The following is a 21686-nucleotide window of genomic DNA, read 5'->3' as shown; positions in this document are numbered from 1 at the left end:
ATGTGGCCAGGCTGGGAGGGCAAGGCAGGAAGATCTGGGGGTCCTGCCTCCCCACCATGGGGCTGCAGCACTCAGCTGTGGGCTGAGCGGCCATCTCAGGGGCTGCACATGAGGGACCCTCATGTCCACCCAGCCCAAGGTCATCTCAGGGATCCCCCAGCACGGGAACATCGTTTTCCAGCTCCAACAGCATGGTGCTCACCGATGGGCTCTGTTGTGCTTTTCCTCCGGGCTCCTGGGCCCCTTCTCTCCAGGCTCTGTGTATGCATATGTGTGTGTGCAGATCTCTGCCAGCAGTGCTGGAGCCTATGCCTTGGCTCTGAAATCTTAATTTGGCTGTGATGAATCCAGACCACCAAGGAGCACATTAATTTTCCTGATGCTCGTTTATATTTTGATCAGAGAAATATGCGTGATGTGGGCAAGCAGACACTGGGCTCTCGCCTCTTCTCCACCTCTTTCCATTTCTATAGCCCTTACTATTTTATTCCTTGATCAAATATAAAAAGCAAAGAGGAGAAAATATCCAGCACCCTTCCCCTCCCCAGCAGCAACTTTCGTTGTCAGAGGAGCGTGAGGCGTTGCCAGCTTTTCACAAGTTAAGAGTTAACCTTCATCTGGCTTTAATACCCAGTGGAAACATGGCTCCCCTTCTCGGCTTGTCTTAAAGGATTAATCACATTTCTGAAGTTCACCCCTATTCCTTCTTTTTATTATTTTTTTTTTTAATTGAACGATGCCAAGAAATTCCAGAAGTATTAAGTATGTTTGCTGCAAATTATTTTTATGACATTGCAAAACCTCCCCTTTTCTTTTCAACCTCCTCCCCTTCCCTCAGATCTGGGCCCGGGAACACTGGCTCCCATGGCAGCCACCCGGCAGCCCCTCCGCACCGCGCTCGGGGAGGCTCTCTCGCCGCTTTGCCAAGAGAGCTGGTTTTTATTTAAACTCCATAAAGGATCTTGCTTTAATCAGAAAGTCTGCTTGAGAAATTTCATGTCACTTTTCCATGACTGTGGGTGGGAGAAGCTTGGAGCCAGAGTTGTCTTTTGCTCTTGGAGTGCTGCTGCATTTCCCAGAGAACAAAAAACACATTTTTCTGCTGGCTGGGGCTGCCAAGGGAGGCTGCCTGCCGTCCACCCGCCGCCAGCCCTCCTGCTTCCCCCCAGCTCTCCGAACTGCCCGAGGTTGCGGGCGCCACGTCCTGGGATGGGTTTTGGGGGGCGAGGGAGCTGTTGACAGCGCATGGCCGTGCCATGGCGACGGGGTGTGACGTGCTGCTTTAGCGTGGGGTTTTGAAAAGAAAGTGCGGTCTCATCCCGCTTTAGTGGCTTGGGAGACGTGTGTTAGTGCTGAGTCCTGGGGAAGATGGGCCTGCTTGAGCCTTGATGCGACAACATGACTTGCAACCGACTGTGGGATGTGCAGTTGTCACTAGTGGTCGCCTGGGCTGGTGCATGGCACTGTAAAAATGCATGCGCTGGACTTTTTTCCTGGCACAAAACCTTCTTCCTCCGAGCACTGGCTGACCAAGACAAACTTTGGGCTTGCAATGCCCCAGCAAGATTTGCCATCGTGCCCAGGGAGAGTGGGAACCGGTTTCATCCCTGGGAAGCTTGGCGAGGCTAGGCTGGCTTGTTCCCTTGCCCTGCCAGATCCACGGGGTTTCGCTGCGGTTCTCTGCTCCTGCTTTGAAGCAAAGGAGAAAGAAACAAAAAGTCAAGCACCCCTTCCCTGTGCCCCAGTGCTTCTGATCCTGCCTGTGACCCCCATCGCAGCCTTGCAGGGGAACTTGTGCTGGGATGGGGTGTTCTCACGGCGTTTTAGGAAGGGGGCAGCTGTGCCATGTAGAGGAGAAGCTGCTTTTCTTTGCAAGGCCCTGTTCTTTGAACTGGCATCGTGGTTAACCAGCCTTTGGCCATGAGATATATCCAGAGCGCCTGGAGCGGAGACACCGACTGCTCAGGTGCTGGAGAAGCTCAGGGCAGCTCTGGGAGCATCCAGCATTCACACACCTTCTGCTGTGTCACCTGGGAATCTGTACACCCTTGAAGCAGGCTGGGCTTTCTGAGTTATGACTGCAAAGTTAGCTTCTCAGTAGCAAGTTAGCTTCTCAGTAGCAGGATGGCAGCTACGTTTGTATTAGCAGGTGTCAGAAAGTCCATTTTTGGCTACCCTTCAGTGCTGCAGTAAGTTGGCTTGTTTCTTATTCTCAGGCCAGGATTTTTTGCACCCAGTTTCTCAGCTGTGGAGCCGGCAGTTTCTCCAGGAGCTGTGTTTTAAGTAACCCATTTTGTAGGAAGGAGGAGGGGAAAAAAAAAATAAGGCTCTGAAACCTGGCTAGTTTCCCTAGCTGCTGAGGACAGAGCAGTCCTCTGCCGGCACAGCAATGAAACAGCCCCAGGTCGGCAGGGAAAGGATGAGCTGACACTGAGGTGATGAGCCAGCTGCTGAGATGCCCTGTCATTCCCTTTCTCTGCAGATCTCAAAGATTTCAAGTTCGATGGCCAGCACGTGATCGAGGTGGATGAAGGGAACACGGCTGTGATCGCTTGCGACCTGCCCGAAAGTCACCCCAAGGCTCAGGTCCGCTACAGCGTGAAGCAAGAGTGGCTAGAGGCCTCTCGAGGTGAGTGCCACAGGGGTCTGGCCTGCTGGGTCCCCTCCCACCACCCTTGGGTTTACCCTTCCCTATCAGCAGTAGCTTTCTCTGCCTGCTGCCTCCTTGTCCCTTGGCCACCGGTCTGAGCACAGGTTGGCTTAGGGCCTCTGCCAGGTCCCCCTGATCACAGAATTGTCTAGGTTGGAAAAGACCTTGAAGATCATCCAGTCCAACCATTGACCTAACACTGACAGTTCCCAACTATACCATGCCCCTAAGCTTTAAGTCGACCCTACTTTTAAACCCCTCTAGGGATGTTTATTCCAACGCCCAACAACCCCTTCTGCAAAGAAATACTTCCGAAGAGCCAGTCTGACCCTGCCCTGGCACAGGTGGAGGCCATTCTCTCTTGTCCTGGCGTTGGTTCCTTGGCTCAAGAGACTCATCCCCCCTCTCTGCACCCTCCTTTCAGGGAGCTGTAGAGGGCCAGGAGGTCTCCCCTCAGCCTCCTCTTCTCCAGACTAAACCCCCCCAGTTCCCTCAGCCGCTCCCCATCAGACCTGTGCTCCAGACCCTGCACCAGCTCCGTTGCCCTTCTCTGGACACGCTCGAGTCATTCAATGGCCTTGTTGGGGTGAGGGGCCCAAAACTGAACCCACTCATCGAGGTGCAGCCTCACCAGTGCTGAGTACAGGGGTAAGATACCTGATGTCTGGGAGCATGGAGCCATGCGTAATGCCAGCTTGCGGTAAGGCAAAAGGAGGCAGAATTCAGTGATGCACAATGTCACTCTTCACTGGGCGTCTCCATGAAGCATTCTTCTAGCCCAGCCTGGATAAAGTCAACTCTGCATTTGGGGAAATTTTAAAAATTTGGATCTGAATTTTGCAGCTTTGCTCCTGTACATACCTGTGACAAGCTAGCTTGGCCTGAGGCTCTGTTCCTTCTATCACTGCATCATTGCTCTCCCTGATATTTGAACCAAAAGGGGTCATTTCAGTGCCATCAGTGTTACCGTGCTGTTTTTTCCCTTCCCACTTGTCAACCTTTTCTTCAGGGCACTGCATGTCTTCCAGGAGGCTGGACAGGAGCAAACCTTGTGACCCGGTGCCACCTCCTCTTCTCTCTCTACAGACAATTACCTCATCATGCCATCTGGGAACCTTCAGATTGTCAATGCCAGCCAAGAGGATGAGGGGACATACAAATGTGCTGCCTACAACCCTGTGACGCAGGAGGTGAAAACCTCAGTCTCCAGTGAGCGGCTCCGTGTGAGACGTAAGCTGCTCTCCCTTCACTGCACATCTTCCAGCCCTGGGAGCACGTATGTGTGCTCTCACAGGCGGTTCTCTCTGGGAACCAACATTAACAGTTGCTGGGACAACTCCTTTCCAGCAGCAGAAGGCCCCAAGCTCTGCTCCTGGGGTATGTGCATGTGCAACCCTAGGATTGCTGTAGCTCCTCGGGATTTGTTCTTGGGGATGGGTGAGCAAAAGCCTTCAGCCCTTAAGGAATGGCCCTCTTGGCTTGTGCTACCATTTATCCACCCCAGGGTAGGGCAGCAGTGCACCACCCCTACCGTCACCCCTCCCTGCCGTCCCACCGGCTGCCTGCCTTCCCACCCACCTCCTTCCTCCTCCTCTCCTCACCAGGCTCCACAGCAGAGGCAGCCCGGATAATCTACCCCCCCGAAGCTCAGACCATCATCGTCACCAAGGGCCAAAGCCTCATCCTGGAGTGCGTGGCTAGCGGGATCCCCCCCCCACGGGTCACCTGGGCCAAAGATGGCTCCAGTGTCTCTGCGTACAACAAGACACGATTCCTGCTCAGCAACCTCCTGATCGACCCCACGAGCGAGGAGGACTCAGGCACCTACAGCTGCACAGCTGACAATGGGGTCGGGGAGGCCGGAGCTGCGTTCATCTTCTACAATGTGCAGGTGTTTGGTGAGTGCTGCTGTAGCCCTTGTTTCAGGAAGGGCTTGGACTTTCTCTGCTGCTATCAGGGAAAAATACTGGTGCTGCTGTACTCTTCCTCTCCGTGGACAAACCACAATACACTGCAAACTTGTGGTTCCAGTTTCTAGGAGTTGGGACAATTTCTTCCTTGAGGGTGGTAGTTCCCACCGTGGCTGGAGATGGTGGATCTTCCCTACATCTGCAGAAAAGATTCTCTTGTTGCTTGTGGCACTGGGTTTGTTCTGACACTCTCTAGTGGAGGACTGGCTGCTGCTCAGACATATTTCACATTGCCATAGGGAAGACATCAGTGTCTCTTGCTTTTTGTTCTGTTCTGTAGGGAAACTCTCTTTATGGAGTGGGAAACTACACCTTAGACATTTCTCCCGTGCATCCTTCTCCTCCTCACAAGCATTAGGGAGGCTAAGCCTGGTTTTAGTGGATGTACCAATGCGTTGTTTTGGCACAAGCACGGTCTTTGCAGAGTAGCAATTCAGATCAGAAAAATGGGACTTGTAGGTGGCTGCTGTCTTGTGAGAGGGACAGATGGCCTTGGGCCACCTCCCGTTGTGGTTCATGTGGATGTTGAAGGGGAAGTGCAAGGAAGCAAACTCCTGTGGGCCCCCATGAAGGGAGTGGGACTTGGGGTGGGGTAAGGATCCATCACTCTGCCCTTGTCCCTGCCAGAGAGAAAAGCACAAAGCCACAACCACACTGTGCTCCCTGCCAAGGGGCACTCACCAGCCATGGTTTTCTTTCCCTTGCACAGAACCCCCAGAGGTCACCATGGAGGTGTCCCAGCAGATCATTCCCTGGGGCCAGAGTGCCAAGTTCACCTGCGAGGTGCGAGGAAACCCCCAGCCCTCCGTGGTGTGGCTGCGCAACGCCGTGCCCCTGTCCAGCAGCCAGCGGCTGCGGCTGTCCCGCAGGGCGCTGCGCCTGCTCAGCGTGGGGCCCGAGGACGACGGCATATATCAGTGCATGGCTGAGAACGAGGTTGGCAGCGCGCAGGCCATGGTGCAGCTGAGGACAGCCCGCCCGGGTGAGTGCCCCTCTCCAAGCATGGGACCATTCAATCCCAGAGCCTAACTGACAGAGAAAGCCAGATAAGAAGGTTGGTGTGTAACCTTCCCACCTGTGCTCTTCCCTCCCTTTTACCCTACGCTTCGAGTGCTTTTTTGGCTGGGATCTCCACATCTCCCTGTAGGAGCTTGGTAGTGGTTTTGCTTGTAAGCGCAGCGCCGTTTGTGTGTACTCACACTGTCTCTACATAAGAATCCCAGAATCATCTCGGTTGGAAAAGACCTTGAAGCTCCTCCAGTCCAACCATGAACCTCACCCTGACCGTTCCCAACTCCACCAGATCCCTCAGCGCTGGGTCAACCCGACTCTTCAACCCCTCCAGGGATGGGGACTCCCCCCCTGCCCTGGGCAGCCCATTCCAACGCCCAACAACCCCTTCTGCAAAGAAATACTTTCTAAGAGCCACTCTGACCCTGCCCTGGTGCAGCTTGAGGCCATTCCCTCTTGTCCTGGCGCTGCTTCCTTGGTCCAAGAGACTCGTCCCCACCTCTCTACAACTTTTCAGGGAGTTGGAGAGGTGTAGGACATCCAGGTGTAGGGCCTTACCTCAGGGCTTACTCAGCTCTGCCTCTGAGTTTATACTGAGCAAGGGAATTAACACTGATGTGGGTGGATCCACCTGGGGTAAGAGAGAAACCACCTGATTTCCTGGACCCTGCTGAACTTATCCAGGGTAAAAGGGGCTTCAGAGGGGCAGGAAATCCCATGTGGCCAAGGCCTGTTCTCGGAGAGGCCCCAGTGTGGTGTGTTAGGTTTGTAGCAGGAGAAAGAGAGATTGTTGCCAACACCTTTTTGAGTGGCACAGCAGGCAGCACCATGGGACCTGATACCTCTAAGGTACCTGTGCTGCAGTGGGTGTAGAGCACCGGTCATCTTTGAGGCTGAAGGGGCTCGTAGCTCTGCCTTCACCCCAGACTGCGACAGTCATTTACCCTGCCTCCACACCTTGTCTTTCAGGAGGTACACTCCACTCGGGGCAAGATGCCCATCTGGGCTCGACTCAGCCTCCAACACCACCTTCCAGGGACAGTGCCTTAAAGCTGCCCCTGGACAAAGCAGGACTGCCCGAGCCTGCAACAACCCCGCTGGCAGCATCTCCACAGTGCGCAGCCAACAGGGAGCCGGTATCTCCAGCTGAGGCCCCCATCATCCTCAGTTCTCCCCGGACATCCAAGACAGACAGCTATGATCTGGTGTGGAGACCCCGACCTGACAGCAGAGCCCCCATCCTCTATTACATGGTGAAGCATCGCAAGGTATCGCTGTTTCACCCCGCTCCCATCTTTCCCCTCTGTGCCATTCCTCAGGTGGGCTGGTGGCCTTGCTGCATGTTTTCACACCTCCTGAGCAGGTGCCTTGGGTCAGGGGCACTTGTTGCTCACTGGTGGCATGGGCTGGTGGGGCTTCCTCAGCTGCAGCCTCAGGCTGTTGAGGTGTGACAGTACTGGCTTCGAGAGCTTTGCTGAGCTGTCCAAGAAAAGCCCAATTACGCAGAGGGCGTGTATCCAGTCTGAAGAGCTTCCACTTGCAATTCCCTGTTGTGTACTTATACAAGTAGGAAGTCCCAAGGGCAGGTTGTGTAGTGACTTGCTCCTTAATGCTTTTGTCTTGGCACAAGCCATGGGGACATCTCTGCCTTGAAAAGCTTGGGCTGTAGGACACATTGCTGCAGCCTCTCTCTGCTGCACCTACTCAGCAGCACTGAAGCACCCACGCTCCGTAACTGTGAGGAGCCACCAGAGAGCTGGCACAGCCATGCTAAATCCTCTGGGAAGGTCTTCAACCAAGGGTTTTATTCTGGAAGTTGAATGGCAGTGCACTACCAAACTCTGCCTGAGCCAAAGGGCTCTCTGCAGCGCTTCTCAGCACTGCAGGCAGAGCTGGAGCCCAGCAGTTTCTCTAAATAACAAAGCGTTGCTGAGGCAAAAATTCTGCTTTTGAGGTGTAGAGCATTTCTTCCCATTTTGCTGGGGATGAGTGGGGAAAAAAGGGGCTTGAATTTATCTGTTTGCTGCTTGTATTTCCTTTGGGTAGGGAAGGAGCTGCAGTAGGGAGGCAAGATTTTGCTTTGAGGTTTGAGTACATTCCAGATCTGGCATGTTTTGGATTCCCAGCCATTGCAAGGCACCATTTTCAATTATACATGAATACATGTATCTATTTTCCTGGAATTGTTTGATTTTGTGAAAATACAGTATAATAGGAGGCTGTTATAATCCCTGCACACCCTTGATTTCTTTCTAACCAAAGCTTAAGCTGAGGGTTCCAGCTAACCGTGTCTGTAAAGAGCTCTTTAAAACAAAGGCAGAAGATGACAACACAAGAACACAATAGGGCAAAAGTAAATAAATACCAAAAGATGCCCAAAGCCTCACCAGACTATTGCCTCTGGTTGTCTGGCAAAAATAGATTTGTCCCCCAATGGTGTATAGTGCAACTACCAATTCTGCATGCGATCTTAACTTGCAGGCTGGAGTTTGTCCATATTTTATTTGTTTTTCAGTGCTTCACCTGGAAGGGGCTGGAGGGCACTATGGGTCACTGCAGTTTGCAGTAATATGTTTTCAGTGTAGTCCAAATTCTCAGCTGGAGACTCTTTCTTGGGATGCTTAAGGATTGTGTGGAAAGGAATTAGACCCAATAACCCTTAAACTTGTTTAAAAAGAGTCTCTTTCTATCAGAGATCCTTAGGATCAAACTATATAATGATCTGGTTTTTGACATCTCTGACTGGAAAAGCACGTGTGCGGAGAGGGAAGGAATCAATTGAGCAACAAAAGAAGAGGCTCTTTGTGTGAAAAATGACTATAAGGAAAGTAAAACCTACTGAGAGGAGGCTTACATTTGTACTGGGCAAGGGTCTGATTCTCCTCTGAAAATTATCTGCGGATGTCTCTTTTTTTTTTCCTGCTCTTAAGCCGACCCTAAAACCTCAGCAGCCCACAAGCACTCAGATGCCATGCAGCCATTATCTTTGTTTCTTAAGAATTTCTCTTTTTCTTTCCTGGATATTAGCAGTCTTTAGGGCTCCCCTCCCTGGCCTCACGACTCTGTAGGCTCGGGAATAAAAATAAAACGAGGCAGGCATTAATCAGTCAGTGTCAAACACTTGGGGAAGATGAATGATACGGCAGAGTCCTGGCATTTCCGTTTTGTTGCGTTGCCTGCATTGCTAATGCTCCTTTCGGCACCGGGTCACTTCAGTGTCCTGCCTATTTGCCTGCAAAAATATTATCCTTGCAGCTGGGGAGAAAGAGGAAGGTCTCGCCTTCCCTCCCCCTCTGCATGGGGCATCAAGGCATCACCAAAAAATGAACTGTGTTTCCAAGCCTTTCTGGGGACCACGGCCAGACATGGTCTCTTCTCTGCAGAAACCTGTGCTCCAACGTTATGGTTCCTCATTTCAGCCAGAAAACGCCAGTGGTAAGGCTGGATAAACCTGGATAAAAAGTTCTTAGTCCAGATTTAGGTCCAGATGACCAAAGTGGTGTCTGGGTAGCTCATCCTGTGGAAATGGCCAGCATCTCTGCAGGAGAAATTTGTCTCCTAAAGCAACTCGAGCCTCTGGCTACTGCTGCCTTTTGTGGGCAGCTCTGCTCCTGAGCTTTGTGTGCACCGAGGGGCAGTGGAATCAGAGGGAACCAGCAGACAGAACAGGGCTGAGTCAACCTCTGGGGTCAAGGAAACACCCTGGTGCTTGGTGACTTGTTCTGCTGATACCTGAATCCTTCAGCTTTGCAAAATCAGGCTGGAAACATCTCCTCTGCAGGCAGGGAAGGAACTCCAGACATGGAAAGTAGCCCTAGTTGGTCACAAACTGTCATGTAAGTTTCTGAGCTTGGTACAGGCAAGAAGCCCAGCCTGCCCCCAGCTTTACAAAGCCTGCCTTGGTCTCTCAGCAGGTCACCAACGCCTCGGAGAGCTGGGCAGTGAGGGACGTCCCAGCCTCGCAGCACCGCCTGACTCTCACCAGGCTGGACCCCGGGAGCCTCTACGAGGTGGAGATGGCAGCTCACAACTGTGCTGGCGAGGGACAGACGGCCATGGTGACTTTCCGGACTGGTAAAGGTCAAACCTTTCCCTGGGTGTTTTGCTCTGAGTCAGGGGAGGGCCCCTTCAAGACATCCCACACCAGCCCTGAGGCACAGGCACCAGCCCTTCAGACAAAAGGGCTGTTTCTGCTCTGGAAACCTGCCTGCCCTCAGCTTAGAGGGGCTCTGTCAGAAGGAAAAGTGGAGGGTGGGATTGAAATGGGATGAGGAAAATCAGGCCTTCCCCTCTGCCTGGGCTGGAGTAAGTCCCTCCCTCCCTCGGTGTCAGCTGGACACCTTCAGAACCGTAGAAAATAGGTCTGGTGGGGATGTCAAGAGGTCGTTTAATCCATCCTCTGCCTGGAGACAGGGCTTGTTCCCAAGAGGTGTGTGTCTAATCTGTCCTTAAAGGCTTGTCCTGCACTAAAGGAAGCTCCAAGCCTTCCCACACAGTCTGCTTGGTGCCAAGGTGTCTTGGTGCCACTAAAAGGATGTCCCACATGTCTATGCTAAGTCCCCCTTGTGCTAATTACCTCCTTCTCAGGCATAAAGGTAGCAGCATTTCAAGACCAATTAGAAGTTTTAGAAAATTAAATATGAGGAGAAGCTATTAAGTTTAACAAACCTGCCCCTTCAGCTTTAGTTCCTACCTGCAGGTTGAGTGCTTTGAACCCCCAGGGCCGTTGAAGTCCAGATTGTACTTACCTTGGCATTGTGGCTAGGAATATTTTCTTTGCTCATCACAGCAAAAATTAACTCTGCGCCACTTCTCCGTGTCACTGATGCCACCTCTCCCTTCTGCACAGGCCGGCGCCCAAAACCAGAGATTGTTGCCAGCAAAGAGCAGCAAATCCAGAGGGACGACCCAGGCACGAGCACTCAGAGCAGTAACCAGTCTGACAACAGCCGTCTGTCCCGTAAGGCCCTCCCTGAACTGGGGAAGGAGGGAGGGTGAGGGGGGGCTGGATCTCTTGGGGGTGGCAGCAGCCAGGCTGTGCTGGGGTTGAAGGCTCTGCGGGGTAAAGCAAGGCTGTGCAAAGCTGGATGGCAGGTCTCTAGCTCTAGTCCTTGTGGGACACCCAGAGGGATTGAATGACTCGAGCGTGTCCAGAGAAGGGCAACGGAGCTGGTGCAGGGTCTGGAGCACAGGTCTGATGGGGAGTGGCTGAGGGAACTGGGGGGGTTTAGTCTGGAGGAGGCTGAGGGGAGACCTCCTGGCCCTCTACAGCTCCCTGAAAGGAGGGTGCAGAGAGGGGGGATGAGTCTCTTGAGCCAAGGAACCAGCACCGGGCCAAGAGGGAATGGCCTCAAGCTGCGCCAGGGCAGGGTCAGACTGGCTCTTAGGAAGTATTTCTTTGCAGAAGGGGTTGTTGGACATTGGAATGGGCTGCCCAGGGCAGGGGGGGAGTCCCCATCCCTGGAGGGGTTGAAGAGTCGGGTTGACCCAGCGCTGAGGGATCTGGTGGCATTGGGAACGGTCAGGGTGAGGTTCATGGTTGGACTGGAGGAGCTTCAAGGGCTTTTCCAACCCAGATGATTCTGTGACACCTGCTGCTGCACTTGGCAGGCAGCCCGGCTTAGGAGAGCAGGCCTATCCCCACCATGAACGCAGGGACTTGTCAGGGGCTCTCTGTTTCTTGCTGAGTTTCATGTGGAGTTCAGAAAGCCCTGCCATGGAGTCTGTGAATGTGCAGTGCATAGGACCAACAAGGTGCTGTGCACCAGCAGGTGCTGGGGGAGTGTGAGGGAGAAAGTGGAACCCTGAAGGTCCTGGCATCCTCCTCCCCCCAGCCAAGCCTTGACAGGGAGCAGTTAGTGCCCATTCTAGGGGTGCAGGAGGAAACATCAGTTCTTTCCTGGTTAATCCAATCCATTCTTTCCCACCTCGTGCCTGCCATTTAGCAGCTGAACAGAAGCCAACAGTGTGCCCGGGTGGCCAAGAAAGCCAACGGCATCCTGGCTTGTGTGAGCAATAGTGTGACCAGCAGAACTAGGGAGGTGACAGTCCCCCTGTGCTCTGCACTGGTGAGGCCACACCTGGAGTGTTGTGTCCAGTTTTGGGCACCTCAATACGAGACATCTCGAGGGGCTGGAGCGAGGGCAGAGGAGGGCAACGAGGCTGGGGAAGGGCCTGGAGAATAAATCCTGTGAGGAGCCATTGAAGGAGCTGGGGCTGTTCAGTGTGAGGAGGAGGAGGCTGAGGGGAGACCTCATCACTCTCTACAGCTCCCTGAAAGGACATTGTAGAGAGGTTGGTGCTGGTCTCTTCTCACAGGGGATTAGTGACAGAACAAGGGGGAACGGCTTTAAACTGCAACAGGGGAGGGTCAGACTGGACATGAGGAGAAAATGTTTCCCAGAAAGAGTGGTCAGAGAGTGGAACAGGCTGCCCAGGGAGGGGGTGGAGTCCCCATCCCTGGGTGTGTTTAAGGGTCGTTGGGATGAGCTGTGGGGGGATGTGGTGTAGGGGAGAACTTCGTAGAGTCAGGCTGAGTGTTGGACTCGATGATCCCAAGGGGCTTTTCCAACCTGAATGACTCTGTGATTCTGTGATTACTATTATTCCAGTGCCATTACCCTTTCTGTGAAATTCTCTCCTTCAATCCTTATTCTGTGAAGTCCCCTCCTTCAGTCTCCCACCCTCCTTCATGTGTTGCCTTTTCTTTCATCTCCACAGCTCCGTTCACCTCTTGCCCTCCCAGCTTTTGTTTTCTTATCAAATGACATGTCTACAGTTTAGAATTTTTCCCTATTTCCTCCTCAGCTGGTTCTTCTCAATCTCTCCTGTTTTCATCTCCTACATTCATCTGTTCCCAGTGTCAGTCTCCCCAGGCTCGCTGCTTCCACACCAGCCAGGCCTTCTGTTCTATGGCCAGCCCTGCACCCACAGCTCTCACTGCTCGCCCTCCTGTGATGGGTGTACACACCTCGCACCTCCTCTTGTCCTACTTGAGTGGAAAAGGAGCAAGATGCTTGCAGGGCACAAACTGAAAGGCGTGAGGATTTGGGGGTGCCAGCTCTAATGAAGAGACAGACAGAAGTGAGCACTCAGGACTTAAAGAGCATGTGGGTGGGTGCAGTGCTCCCACGTACCTCTGAGCAACAGGATCCTCCAGACAGGGCCAGAGGAATGTGTTCCATGTCCTGACGTCCTTCTGTGCCCCTTGCAGCTCCAGAGGCACCAGACCGTCCAACCATCTCCATGGCATCAGAGACATCTGTGTATGTGACCTGGATCCCCCGGGGGAACGGTGGGTTCCCCATTCAATCTTTCCGTGTGGAATATAAGAAATTGAAGAAGTTGGGAGACTGGGTCCTGGCCACCAGTGACATTCCTCCCTCTCGTCTCTCTGTGGAAATTCCAGGCCTGGAGAAAGGTAGGCAGGTGTTGTCCTCCCGGCTTCCTGGAGGTCAGCAGGAAAGCTGGTGGGTCCCCGAAGGAGGGCCAGCCATCTGTCATAGCCTGTGTGAGCAAAACAATGCCTGCCCAGCTCCAGCCCTAGATGCACAGGGGAAAAGTTGCAGAGCCTTCTCCAGTTTCTCCAGCTGCAGAGACCAGCATAGACCTGACCTCCCTCGGGGAGGCTTGCACATGCTTTTCTATATTACAGGATGTAGTTACTAAAGGCATTTGGTTTTGCCATTTACTAGACAGGACAGGACTTTCCTTAGCCACAGGCAAGACAGATGGGCATGCAATTCTCTTGCACTGTGCAGGAGAAAAGAGAGCATCACTGAGCTGGACAGCTTAAAAGGGCATTATTTGTTACCCCAACTTAAAGACCAGTAAAATGATGTTTGGGTAAAAATTATTTAGGCTTTGAGCTTTTAACGGATGTTTATCTACTTAATTTGCATGTGGTAGAGGAAGGTTGCCTCCTCCTACCTGCTCTGGGTCAGAACATCCTTTCAGGAATTTTTGAATCCACTCACACATATTCCAGAACTGACCCCCAGACTATCCAGGCAGGAACAGGGGAAGGCACACAAAAGCAGGCTGCATCTAGTATACGGCTGAAATTTGGCCACTCAGGGTTGGTCCTTTGATCAAAAGGCTTTCTGCTTTCTAGAGAAGATGTAGCCCCTCTGCACAGTCAAATCAGTGGAAATCTTGGAAGACTCCAATCTCTGCAAGTCTTATTTCCCATTTTTCCCTAGGCATGTCCTATAAATTCCGTGTCCGGGCACTGAACATCCTGGGAGAGAGTGAGCCCAGCGCGGCCTCTCGGCCATACGTGGTGTCTGGGTACAGCAACCGAGTGTACGAGCGCCCCGTGGCTGGGCCATACATCACCTTCACAGATGCCATCAATGAGACCACCATCATGCTGAAGTGGATGGTAAGATTTGGAGGGGCAGAGATCTCCCAACATGCAGGAACCAGGGGTGTGGGCGCCGCACGGAGCCTGTCACCAGCACAAATGGATCTGGGATCCGTTAGATCCCTCTGCCAAATGAGGGATGGAGCTCGGGCCTTGTAGAAGTAGGGGAGGTCAGAAAGCTCAGGAAACCCTTTTTGCCTGAATCCAACACTGTATGCAGGAGGCATTTCAGCAGATAACTTCAGGGTCTTGAGCATTTCGTTCAACAATACACAGAGCCACTGCTTGGGCCAATTCTTGGAATTCATTAGCACCTTTGTCCCCTCTATCCTAGTAATTTCCAGCAGATAGGTCCTTCACTCTCACTTGCTGGGTAGGAGTTCTAAGTGCTGATAGTCATTTATAGCAGTTCTAAGTGCCGATAATCATTTATAGCGGTCCACCCCAGAGCATTTTTAGGAGTGTGCAGGATCTTTTGGATCCCAAGCCTAAATGCAAGTGTTTCCAACAGCTTGGAGCTTATTCAGAGGTACTCATTGCCCTTTTCCCTTCTAGCTGTGTCTGACCAGAAATTGCTTCAGGGCAGGATGGTCAGTGCTGTTCACAAACAGTAGCTGATAAAATATTGGGTGAAAGACAGCAAGAACATATGGAGCTGGGACAGTAGTGCCCTGGGTGCAGGAGGAACAGAGGTGTTTCCAGAAGCACAGGATTTCTGCAATCACCAGATGCAGCCTGTCTGGAAGCTGTGAGCCTACCAGAGTCAAGGCAAAAGTGTGCTTGTCCTTGCTTAGCTGAGGACATTTTCTCACTGAATTGAGGAATTTTCTCCCTGAAGCATTGGCTGTGGCTGCTGACAGGGAGCAGAGTACGGGATGCTTGGGGTGACAGCACCAGACTCAGGGCTTGTCTGTTCCCTGAGGGAAGCTGGGTGTGAAATAGCACCGAGCTCTGCATTGCGCTAACTGGGCAAACCCATGGCAACACAAGGAAGATCCCCCCATGCTGTGTTTTCCTCCTGCCTCGTCCCATTTATCCCCACTAGGTACAATATGGAGCACAGACATCTCTGCTAACTTCTGCTCTCCCTCCCATTCTCTGCAGTATATCCCAGCCAGCAACAACAACACTCCCATCCACGGTTTTTACATCTACTACCGCCCCACGGACAGCGACAATGACAGTGACTACAAGAAGGACGTGGTGGAAGGTAGGAGATACTGAGAGACTGCTCCCAGCTGCTGGTTCCTCCTGTAAGAGTATCCTACAGAGAGACCTGGGCAGGCTGGAGCCATGGGCTGAGCCCAACTGGGGGAGTTTCACTAAGGGCAAATGCCAGGGGCTGCCCTTGGGCCACAACAACCCCCAACAGCGCTACAGGCTTGGGGAGGAGTGGCTGGAGAGCTGCCAGTCAGAGAGGGACCTGGGGGGGATTGATAATGAGCCAGCAGTGTGCCCAGGGGGCCAAGAAGGCCAATGGCATCTTGGCTTGTGTCAGCAATAGCGTGGCCAGCAGGGACAGGGAAGGGATCTGACCCCTGTGCTCGGCACTGGTGAGGCCGCCCCTCGATGAGTGGGTTCAGTTTTGGTCCCTCACCCCAAAAAGGCCATTGAATGACTCGAGCGTGTCCAGAGAAGGGCAACGGAGCTGGTGCAGGGTCTGGAGCACAGGTCTGATGGGGAGCGGCTGAGGGAACTGGGGGGGTTTAGTCTGGAGAAGAGGAGGCTGAGGGGAGACCTCCTGGCCCTCTGCAGCTCCCTGAAAGGAGGGTGCAGAGAGGGGGGATGAGTCTCTTGAGCCAAGGAACCAGCGCCAGGCCAAGAGGGAATGGCCTCAAGCTGTGCCAGGGCAGGGTCAGACTGGCTCTTAGGAAGTATTTCTTTGCAGAAGGGGTTGTTGGGCGTTGGAATGGGCTGCCCAGGGCAGGGGAGAGTCCCCATCCCTGGAGGGGTTGAAGAGTCAGGTTGACTCAGGGTGAGGTTAATGGTTGGACTGGAGGAGCTTCAAGGGATTTTCCAACTTAGATGATTCTGTGTTTCTGTGAGTATGTGGCCAGAAGGAGCCCTGTGCACACAAGGGGGCTGCTGCTGCTGCCTGGACCTGCCTTAGCAAGTGCTGCTGCAGAGCTGGTCCAGCCGCGCGTAGCCCGAGGGAGCCGACGGCCCCACGTGGTTGTTCCCTCCTCAGGAGACCGGTACTGGCACTCCATCAGCCACCTGCAGCCGGAGACGTCCTACGACATTAAGATGCAATGCTTCAACGAGGGCGGCGAAAGCGAGTTCAGCAACGTGATGATCTGTGAAACCAAAGGTAACCAGCTTCCCAGGGTGCCTCTGCCTTCCCTGCTTGCGGCTGCTGGAGCACAGCAAGGCAGGACTAGCCCTGCCTGATGTGTGTCACCCGAGCTCAGGCAGGGTGGTGGAGGCAGCACAGTGGAGAAGAGAGGCCTAGGTTTGTAGATGCTGTTGGTCAGTATGTGTATATACCCACAGCAGTACTCACAGACCCCTTGTGCAGAGTCCAGCACCGTTTCCCTCAGAGTATTAGTTCCCTGTAGTTCTCCTAAGTGTCACAGAAATGGTAACTGGCACCAGAAGGGCTGACTTGCCCTTGCTGTGCCAAACTCCTGGCTTTGGTTATAAGCAGGTCCCACGCTGTATTCCAAGCAGTGGCACTGTCATGATGGGAACAGCATTAAGTCCGAGTGTGCCTTTTGGAGAAGCGCTTCTTTTTCCTTTTGCTTTAGCAGCCCAAGAGCCTGGCAGATCTGTAAGCCAAGTCTGTACTGTCACACACATCAGCCTAGGATATCATTTGTCACCCAGAATCACTTCTTTAAAGCCACCGTAGAAGCGTGTCCCCTCCACAGCAGCACAGATGTCCCTGGAGCGGGCTGCTGCGCCCTGTGCCTAACACGTGCTCTGTCTCTCTCCCCTTCGCAGCTCGGAAGTCTCTTGGTTTGCCAGGTCGTCTTCCACCCTCCACGGTGCCCCCCCAGAAGCACCCCCCGCTCAGTGGGGGGCACAGCGGCCTGGGGACAGGAGCCATGGTGGCCCGTTCCAGTGACTTGCCCTACTTGATCGTAGGCGTCGTGCTGGGCTCTATCGTGCTCCTCATCGTGGCTTTCATCCCCTTTTGCCTTTGGAGAGCCTGGTCCAAGCAGAGTAAGGGTTTGTTCTCACAGGATGATTTACAAGATGTGCTCTGCCTTGGGGGTTAGATCTGACCCAAAACGTGGGGGCTGCACATCCTGGGAAGCAGGGAGAGGGTGGGCAGAGGGCTGTGGAACCTCTAAGACAACCCTATAAAAATCCCACAAAATCCCTTGTCCTGCTTCCTGTTGGGAAGGAGCCCTGGGACTAGAACAGGGGGAAGAGGCTCTCCCTTTGCCTTCCTGCAGGGCCCCTTCCCACCCTTTGTCTCTAAGGGCACTTCAGGGTGCCAAAACAGCTGCCTGACAGTTCAGCCTAGTCTATCCCTGCTGAGCTTCAAGCAGCTCAACTTCACTTCTGAGTTTGGCCTCAGATTTCTTTTTTTTTCCCTCGGCAGAGCAAACCATTGACATGGGCTTCCCAGGAGCCGGGCTGCTGGTGTCATCCTGCCAGTACACCATGGTGCCCCTGAGAGGCATCTCCGCTCCTCGTGCCAACGGACACCCCTACGTTAACGGGCAGCCCTACGCCAACGGGGCACATCTGAACGGCCTCTGCCCCTCTGCAGGAGTGGGGTACACAAGCACCAAGCCTCGAGATTACAGCTCAGATGAAGCACCACTGGTATGTCCACACCCGTGGTTAAAAGTTGCTTTGGTAGGAGCTGGAGGCCACAGCTGCAGTGAGAGAGGGGGCTTCTCCAGGCAGGGCTGGCAGCCTTTTCAGCGTGTAGATAGTGGCAAGACTGGCTTCTAAAAAGAGATTTCCCCTTTGCAATGGAGTCTTGAGACATGGGAGGGACAGTAGGGTCTCCAAAACACTGGTGAAGAGGTGGTTTCTTGGAGTGGTTTGGAGGACGCAGTGAGCAAAGGCTGCTCTTCTGGGAATGGTTACTGGACTGACAGTGTTGATGACTGTGTGTAAATAGTTACACAGGCCAAGGCAGTGCCACAGATGAATCCCAGAATCATCTGGGTTGGAAAATCCCTTGAAGCTTCTCCAGTCCAACCATGAACCTCACCCTGACCGTTCCCAACTCCACCAGATCCCTCAGCACTGGGTCAACCCGACTCTTCAACCCCTCCAGGGATGAGGACTCCCCCCCTGCCCTGGGCAGCCCATTCCAACGCCCAACAACCCCTTCTGCAAAGAAATACTTCCTAAGAGCCAGTCTGACCCTGCCCTGGCGCAGCTTGAGACCATTCCCTCTTGGCCTGGCGCCGGTTCCTTGGCTCAAGAGACTCATCCCCCCTCTCTGCACCCTCCTTTCAGGGAGCTGTAGAGGGCCAGGAGGTCTCCCCTCAGCCTCCTCTTCTCCAGACTAAACCCCCCCAGTTCCCTGAGCGGCTCCTGAAAGAGACTATAAACTGATTATCATCCCCATGAGTCAGTATTAAGTGTGAAATGAATTTTTCAGTGCTCAATTCCACCATCCTCTGTAGAAAAAGAGGCAGTTTCAGCTTTCTCTGCCTTCTGTCATAAGATCTTCACCTCCCCAATCAGCACCTGCCTGTCCCTGCTGCCATGTGGCATTGATCTGCTGAGAACCCTTCTCTCTCTTTGCAGTCACACGAGGAGACCAACGCCTTGCTGCAGGCGAGAGTGCTGCAGAACAGCACTGCCCAGCCAGACTACCAGCCCTCCAGGTTAGTCCTGGCTCGTGCAGGGTGAGGGTGGAACAATCCACTGGGACCCACGAGATTACACGCTCACAAAAGTTTGCCCTCACCATGCTCCCATCTGTCCCAGGTCACTTGGGAAATAAATCCATGCTCTAGCATGGGGCTGCTTGGTCTTAATTCTCTCTGAACAGCTCATTTCTTCTATGGTTTGAGGGAGGGATAATTTAATTGTAGAGGTGGCCAAGACCTACTTCCCCCACCCCCTTTTCCTCCTCCTGCTCCTAAGTGGGAAACAGAAAAGTAGGATGAGAGAAGGTAACATCTGTGACTGGACTCTGACAAACAGCTGCCCCAGAATCTGGCTAGGGTCCCTTGCAGGCGCTTTGTGTCTCGCTGTTCAGACATGGAGTTATTATTCCCCTCCTCCCAGCTCCTGTGACCCTCAATAGATGTTGAATTGTGCTGAATTGTCCCATCACCTCATTCCCATCCTGATTTCTGCTCTTCCCTTCATTTAGGAATGCTCTGTGTCATTGCATTGACACAGCTGGCTGAGATGGTACATAGGTCTTACTATCCAAGGAGGAAAGAGCTGTTACTATTGCTAAACTTCTTTGTCTGCCTCCCCAGATTACCCAGCTCAAGAACAGAAGACAGCTCTTTCCTCTACAGTCTCCCGGATGACTCCACTCACCAGCTGCTTCAACCACAGGATGACTGTCCTCACCTTCAAGAGCACTTTGTTGGCCTCCATCATCCGGTCATGGGCAGCAAAGTGGGGGGCCCAAGCCTGGATGCTCGGCGGGATCCCCTCTTCCACCAAGGTCAGTGGTCTGGAAAAACTGTGCTTGCTTCATCTCAGTGTTTGAGGCTGATCTTGAAGGGAAATCTCACTGTAGAGCCTTTCTGATGGCTCCGTTCCTGCTTGCTTCCATCTGTGAGGACAGTTTTAATGCTGCATAGAACAACAGCCTGGGAAGGCCGTGCTAGAAGTCGGGAACTAAATTGCCTCAATCAGTTTTAGAGGACACATTTGTCATTTCCCCAGAAGCTTAGCTGCATGCTGCCGGAAGGGCACATACCCACCTCCAGTTGCAGAGATGCTGCCCTTTAGTCCTTAATTTTGCATTTTCCAGCCCACCAGTAAAACAACAAAGGGCCTGAAAAATTATGTGACTCCATTTCCCTACAGCCTGGTCCATCGACCCACCCCTGTTGTGTGGATCAGACTTGCTGTGTGCAAGTGTAGGGTTAAACTCCTGTGGAGCCAGGACGTTCAGGATGCAGATCTTTGAGCAGAGCACCTAAACTCATCAAGTGGACTGTTGACGACAAAGCCACCCCAGCATTTCCTATTTCTGTCTGCATTGTGATTGTTTCTTGCTCCTTTCCCTTTCAGGAAGCCCTTGCTGCCTAGGCCTGGTGCCAGTTGAAGAGGTAGAAAGACTAGACTGCTGCCAGTCCAGAGGAGATCTCCATCCCCAGAATCCAGTGATCACATCTCTGGGCCAAGACCTACCCAGACACCTCAGCAGCAGCTCACCCCCACTGAGGCCCTCAGAGACTCATTCCCCCACCAGCTAGGGACCAAGCTGCCTTTTGCAAAAGACTTATTCTAAAGAGAAAAAGAGAATGGGTATTTATTTTTGTATAACACCCCTATTTATATATTTATGCACTTGTATATAGATGTATATGTGCCTTTTATAATGCTACGGAAACAGAAAGCCTCCTGGCCAAGGTCCAGGGAACAAGGAGATTGAAGCAGCAATGCAAAAAACGTTGCAGGACACGGGGCCAAAGAGAGCTGCCACCACCGAGATCCAGCCCCCTCGTGCAGCGAGGGCTTCACAAAAGAGAACGCTGTCAAAAAGCTCTTTTCCCTGTCCCCCCACAGGGGAACAGGAACACCCTCCTGTGAACAGACTGGAGTTACGCTCTGCCTAACCCTTCACATACACGCTGTCTGCAGCCACCTCTCTGTAAAGACAAACCCACGCTTTAACATCTAAAATAAAATCTTTAGTCTTTTCTGTGGCTGACTGTATGCTAAATCCTCCCCCAAAATGAACCTACTCTTTTTTTTTTTTTTTTTTACTTGCAGACACACAGTGAGCAGGACACCTGGGGAAAGGTGACATTTTCCTGCAGTTACAGTTTTTCAGTTAGCCACTGATGCAAATCTTAATGCTGAGCTCAGGACAAGAGGGATGGCTGCTGCCTGTGCCAGTTCAGTGACACAAAGCTTCTAGGGAGGGACTACAGCCTGAGGGAATTCTCATTTATCTCCACAGACAACTGCACGAGTTTGATGATGGGGAGTGAGGCAGACTGAAATCTCCACAAATTGTGTTGCCTTATGGTTTTGCAGCTTCAAAACCTTTCAGCATCCAGGCCTGTGGATAAAGGTGGGGTTTTTTTCCCCCCTTAAGGAAAAAGAGGGGATGCTCAGTAGCTTCCTCGGGGCCTGCTGAAAGGGGGGAGCACAAGTACCATTTATTCAGTTGCATCTGGCTGGATCCTGGCTGAGCATTCGCCAGGCAGAGGAGCAAAGGGCAGGGAGGAGGAGCAAGAGCAGCTGCAGGTTGTTCAATCTGTTTAAATTAAAAATTAGCAACAAAGCGCTCTCTGCACCCTCAGAAACTTTACAGTGGAAAAACAGTGCAACACAACCCCTCTGCTTTGGGGGTGAAGGAAGTTTTCAGTAAGACAGGGTAAGTGCTGTAAATGGTTACACACTGCCACCATGCCACATGCCAGAGGCAAAAAAAAAGATAAAACCTGAAACCATACAGAGCCTGGCATGCTCTCTGATCATGCAGTGCAAGCCAGTGGAGTTACAGACTGCCTTTACACTGGCTCTGCCCTCCTCGTGCCCCTGCTACAGCCCAGTTTTCCACCACTATGGAGCAGAG

At 52.8% G+C, this 21686-nt stretch overlaps 1 protein-coding gene across 4 annotated transcripts in view; it reads left to right on the top strand.

The window, feature by feature from the left end:
• Positions 1-20772, top strand: part of BOC (BOC cell adhesion associated, oncogene regulated) — a 61650-nt gene extending 40878 nt beyond the window's left edge. The window contains exons 4-19 of one of the 4 annotated variants that reach the window (XM_074928148.1): positions 2483-2629; positions 3737-3880; positions 4255-4548; positions 5330-5602; positions 6601-6899; positions 9546-9705; positions 10481-10591; positions 12845-13051; positions 13833-14014; positions 15101-15206; positions 16185-16307; positions 16940-17161; positions 17547-17773; positions 18716-18795; positions 19402-19595; positions 20171-20772. In XM_074928148.1, the coding sequence (XP_074784249.1) occupies positions 2483-2629; positions 3737-3880; positions 4255-4548; positions 5330-5602; positions 6601-6899; positions 9546-9705; positions 10481-10591; positions 12845-13051; positions 13833-14014; positions 15101-15206; positions 16185-16307; positions 16940-17161; positions 17547-17773; positions 18716-18795; positions 19402-19595; positions 20171-20355 (2954 nt within the window). In that variant the 3' untranslated portion in view covers positions 20356-20772. Of the gene's footprint in view, positions 1-2482; positions 2630-3736; positions 3881-4254; positions 4549-5329; positions 5603-6600; positions 6900-9542; positions 9712-10480; positions 10592-12844; positions 13052-13832; positions 14015-15100; positions 15207-16184; positions 16308-16939; positions 17162-17546; positions 17774-18715; positions 18796-19401; positions 19596-20170 lie in introns of all 4 variants that reach the window. The other 3 variants (XM_074928132.1, XM_074928139.1, XM_074928123.1) reach the window with 3 other exon arrangements.
• The last annotated feature ends 914 nt before the right edge of the window (positions 20773-21686 follow it).

This window comes from Athene noctua, chromosome 1, assembly GCF_965140245.1.
Source record: "Athene noctua chromosome 1, bAthNoc1.hap1.1, whole genome shotgun sequence".
NCBI classification, from domain to species: Eukaryota; Metazoa; Chordata; class Aves; order Strigiformes; family Strigidae; genus Athene; species Athene noctua.
The sequence above is the reverse complement of the archived record's forward strand: the minus strand, read 5'-3'. Positions and strand labels throughout refer to the sequence as shown.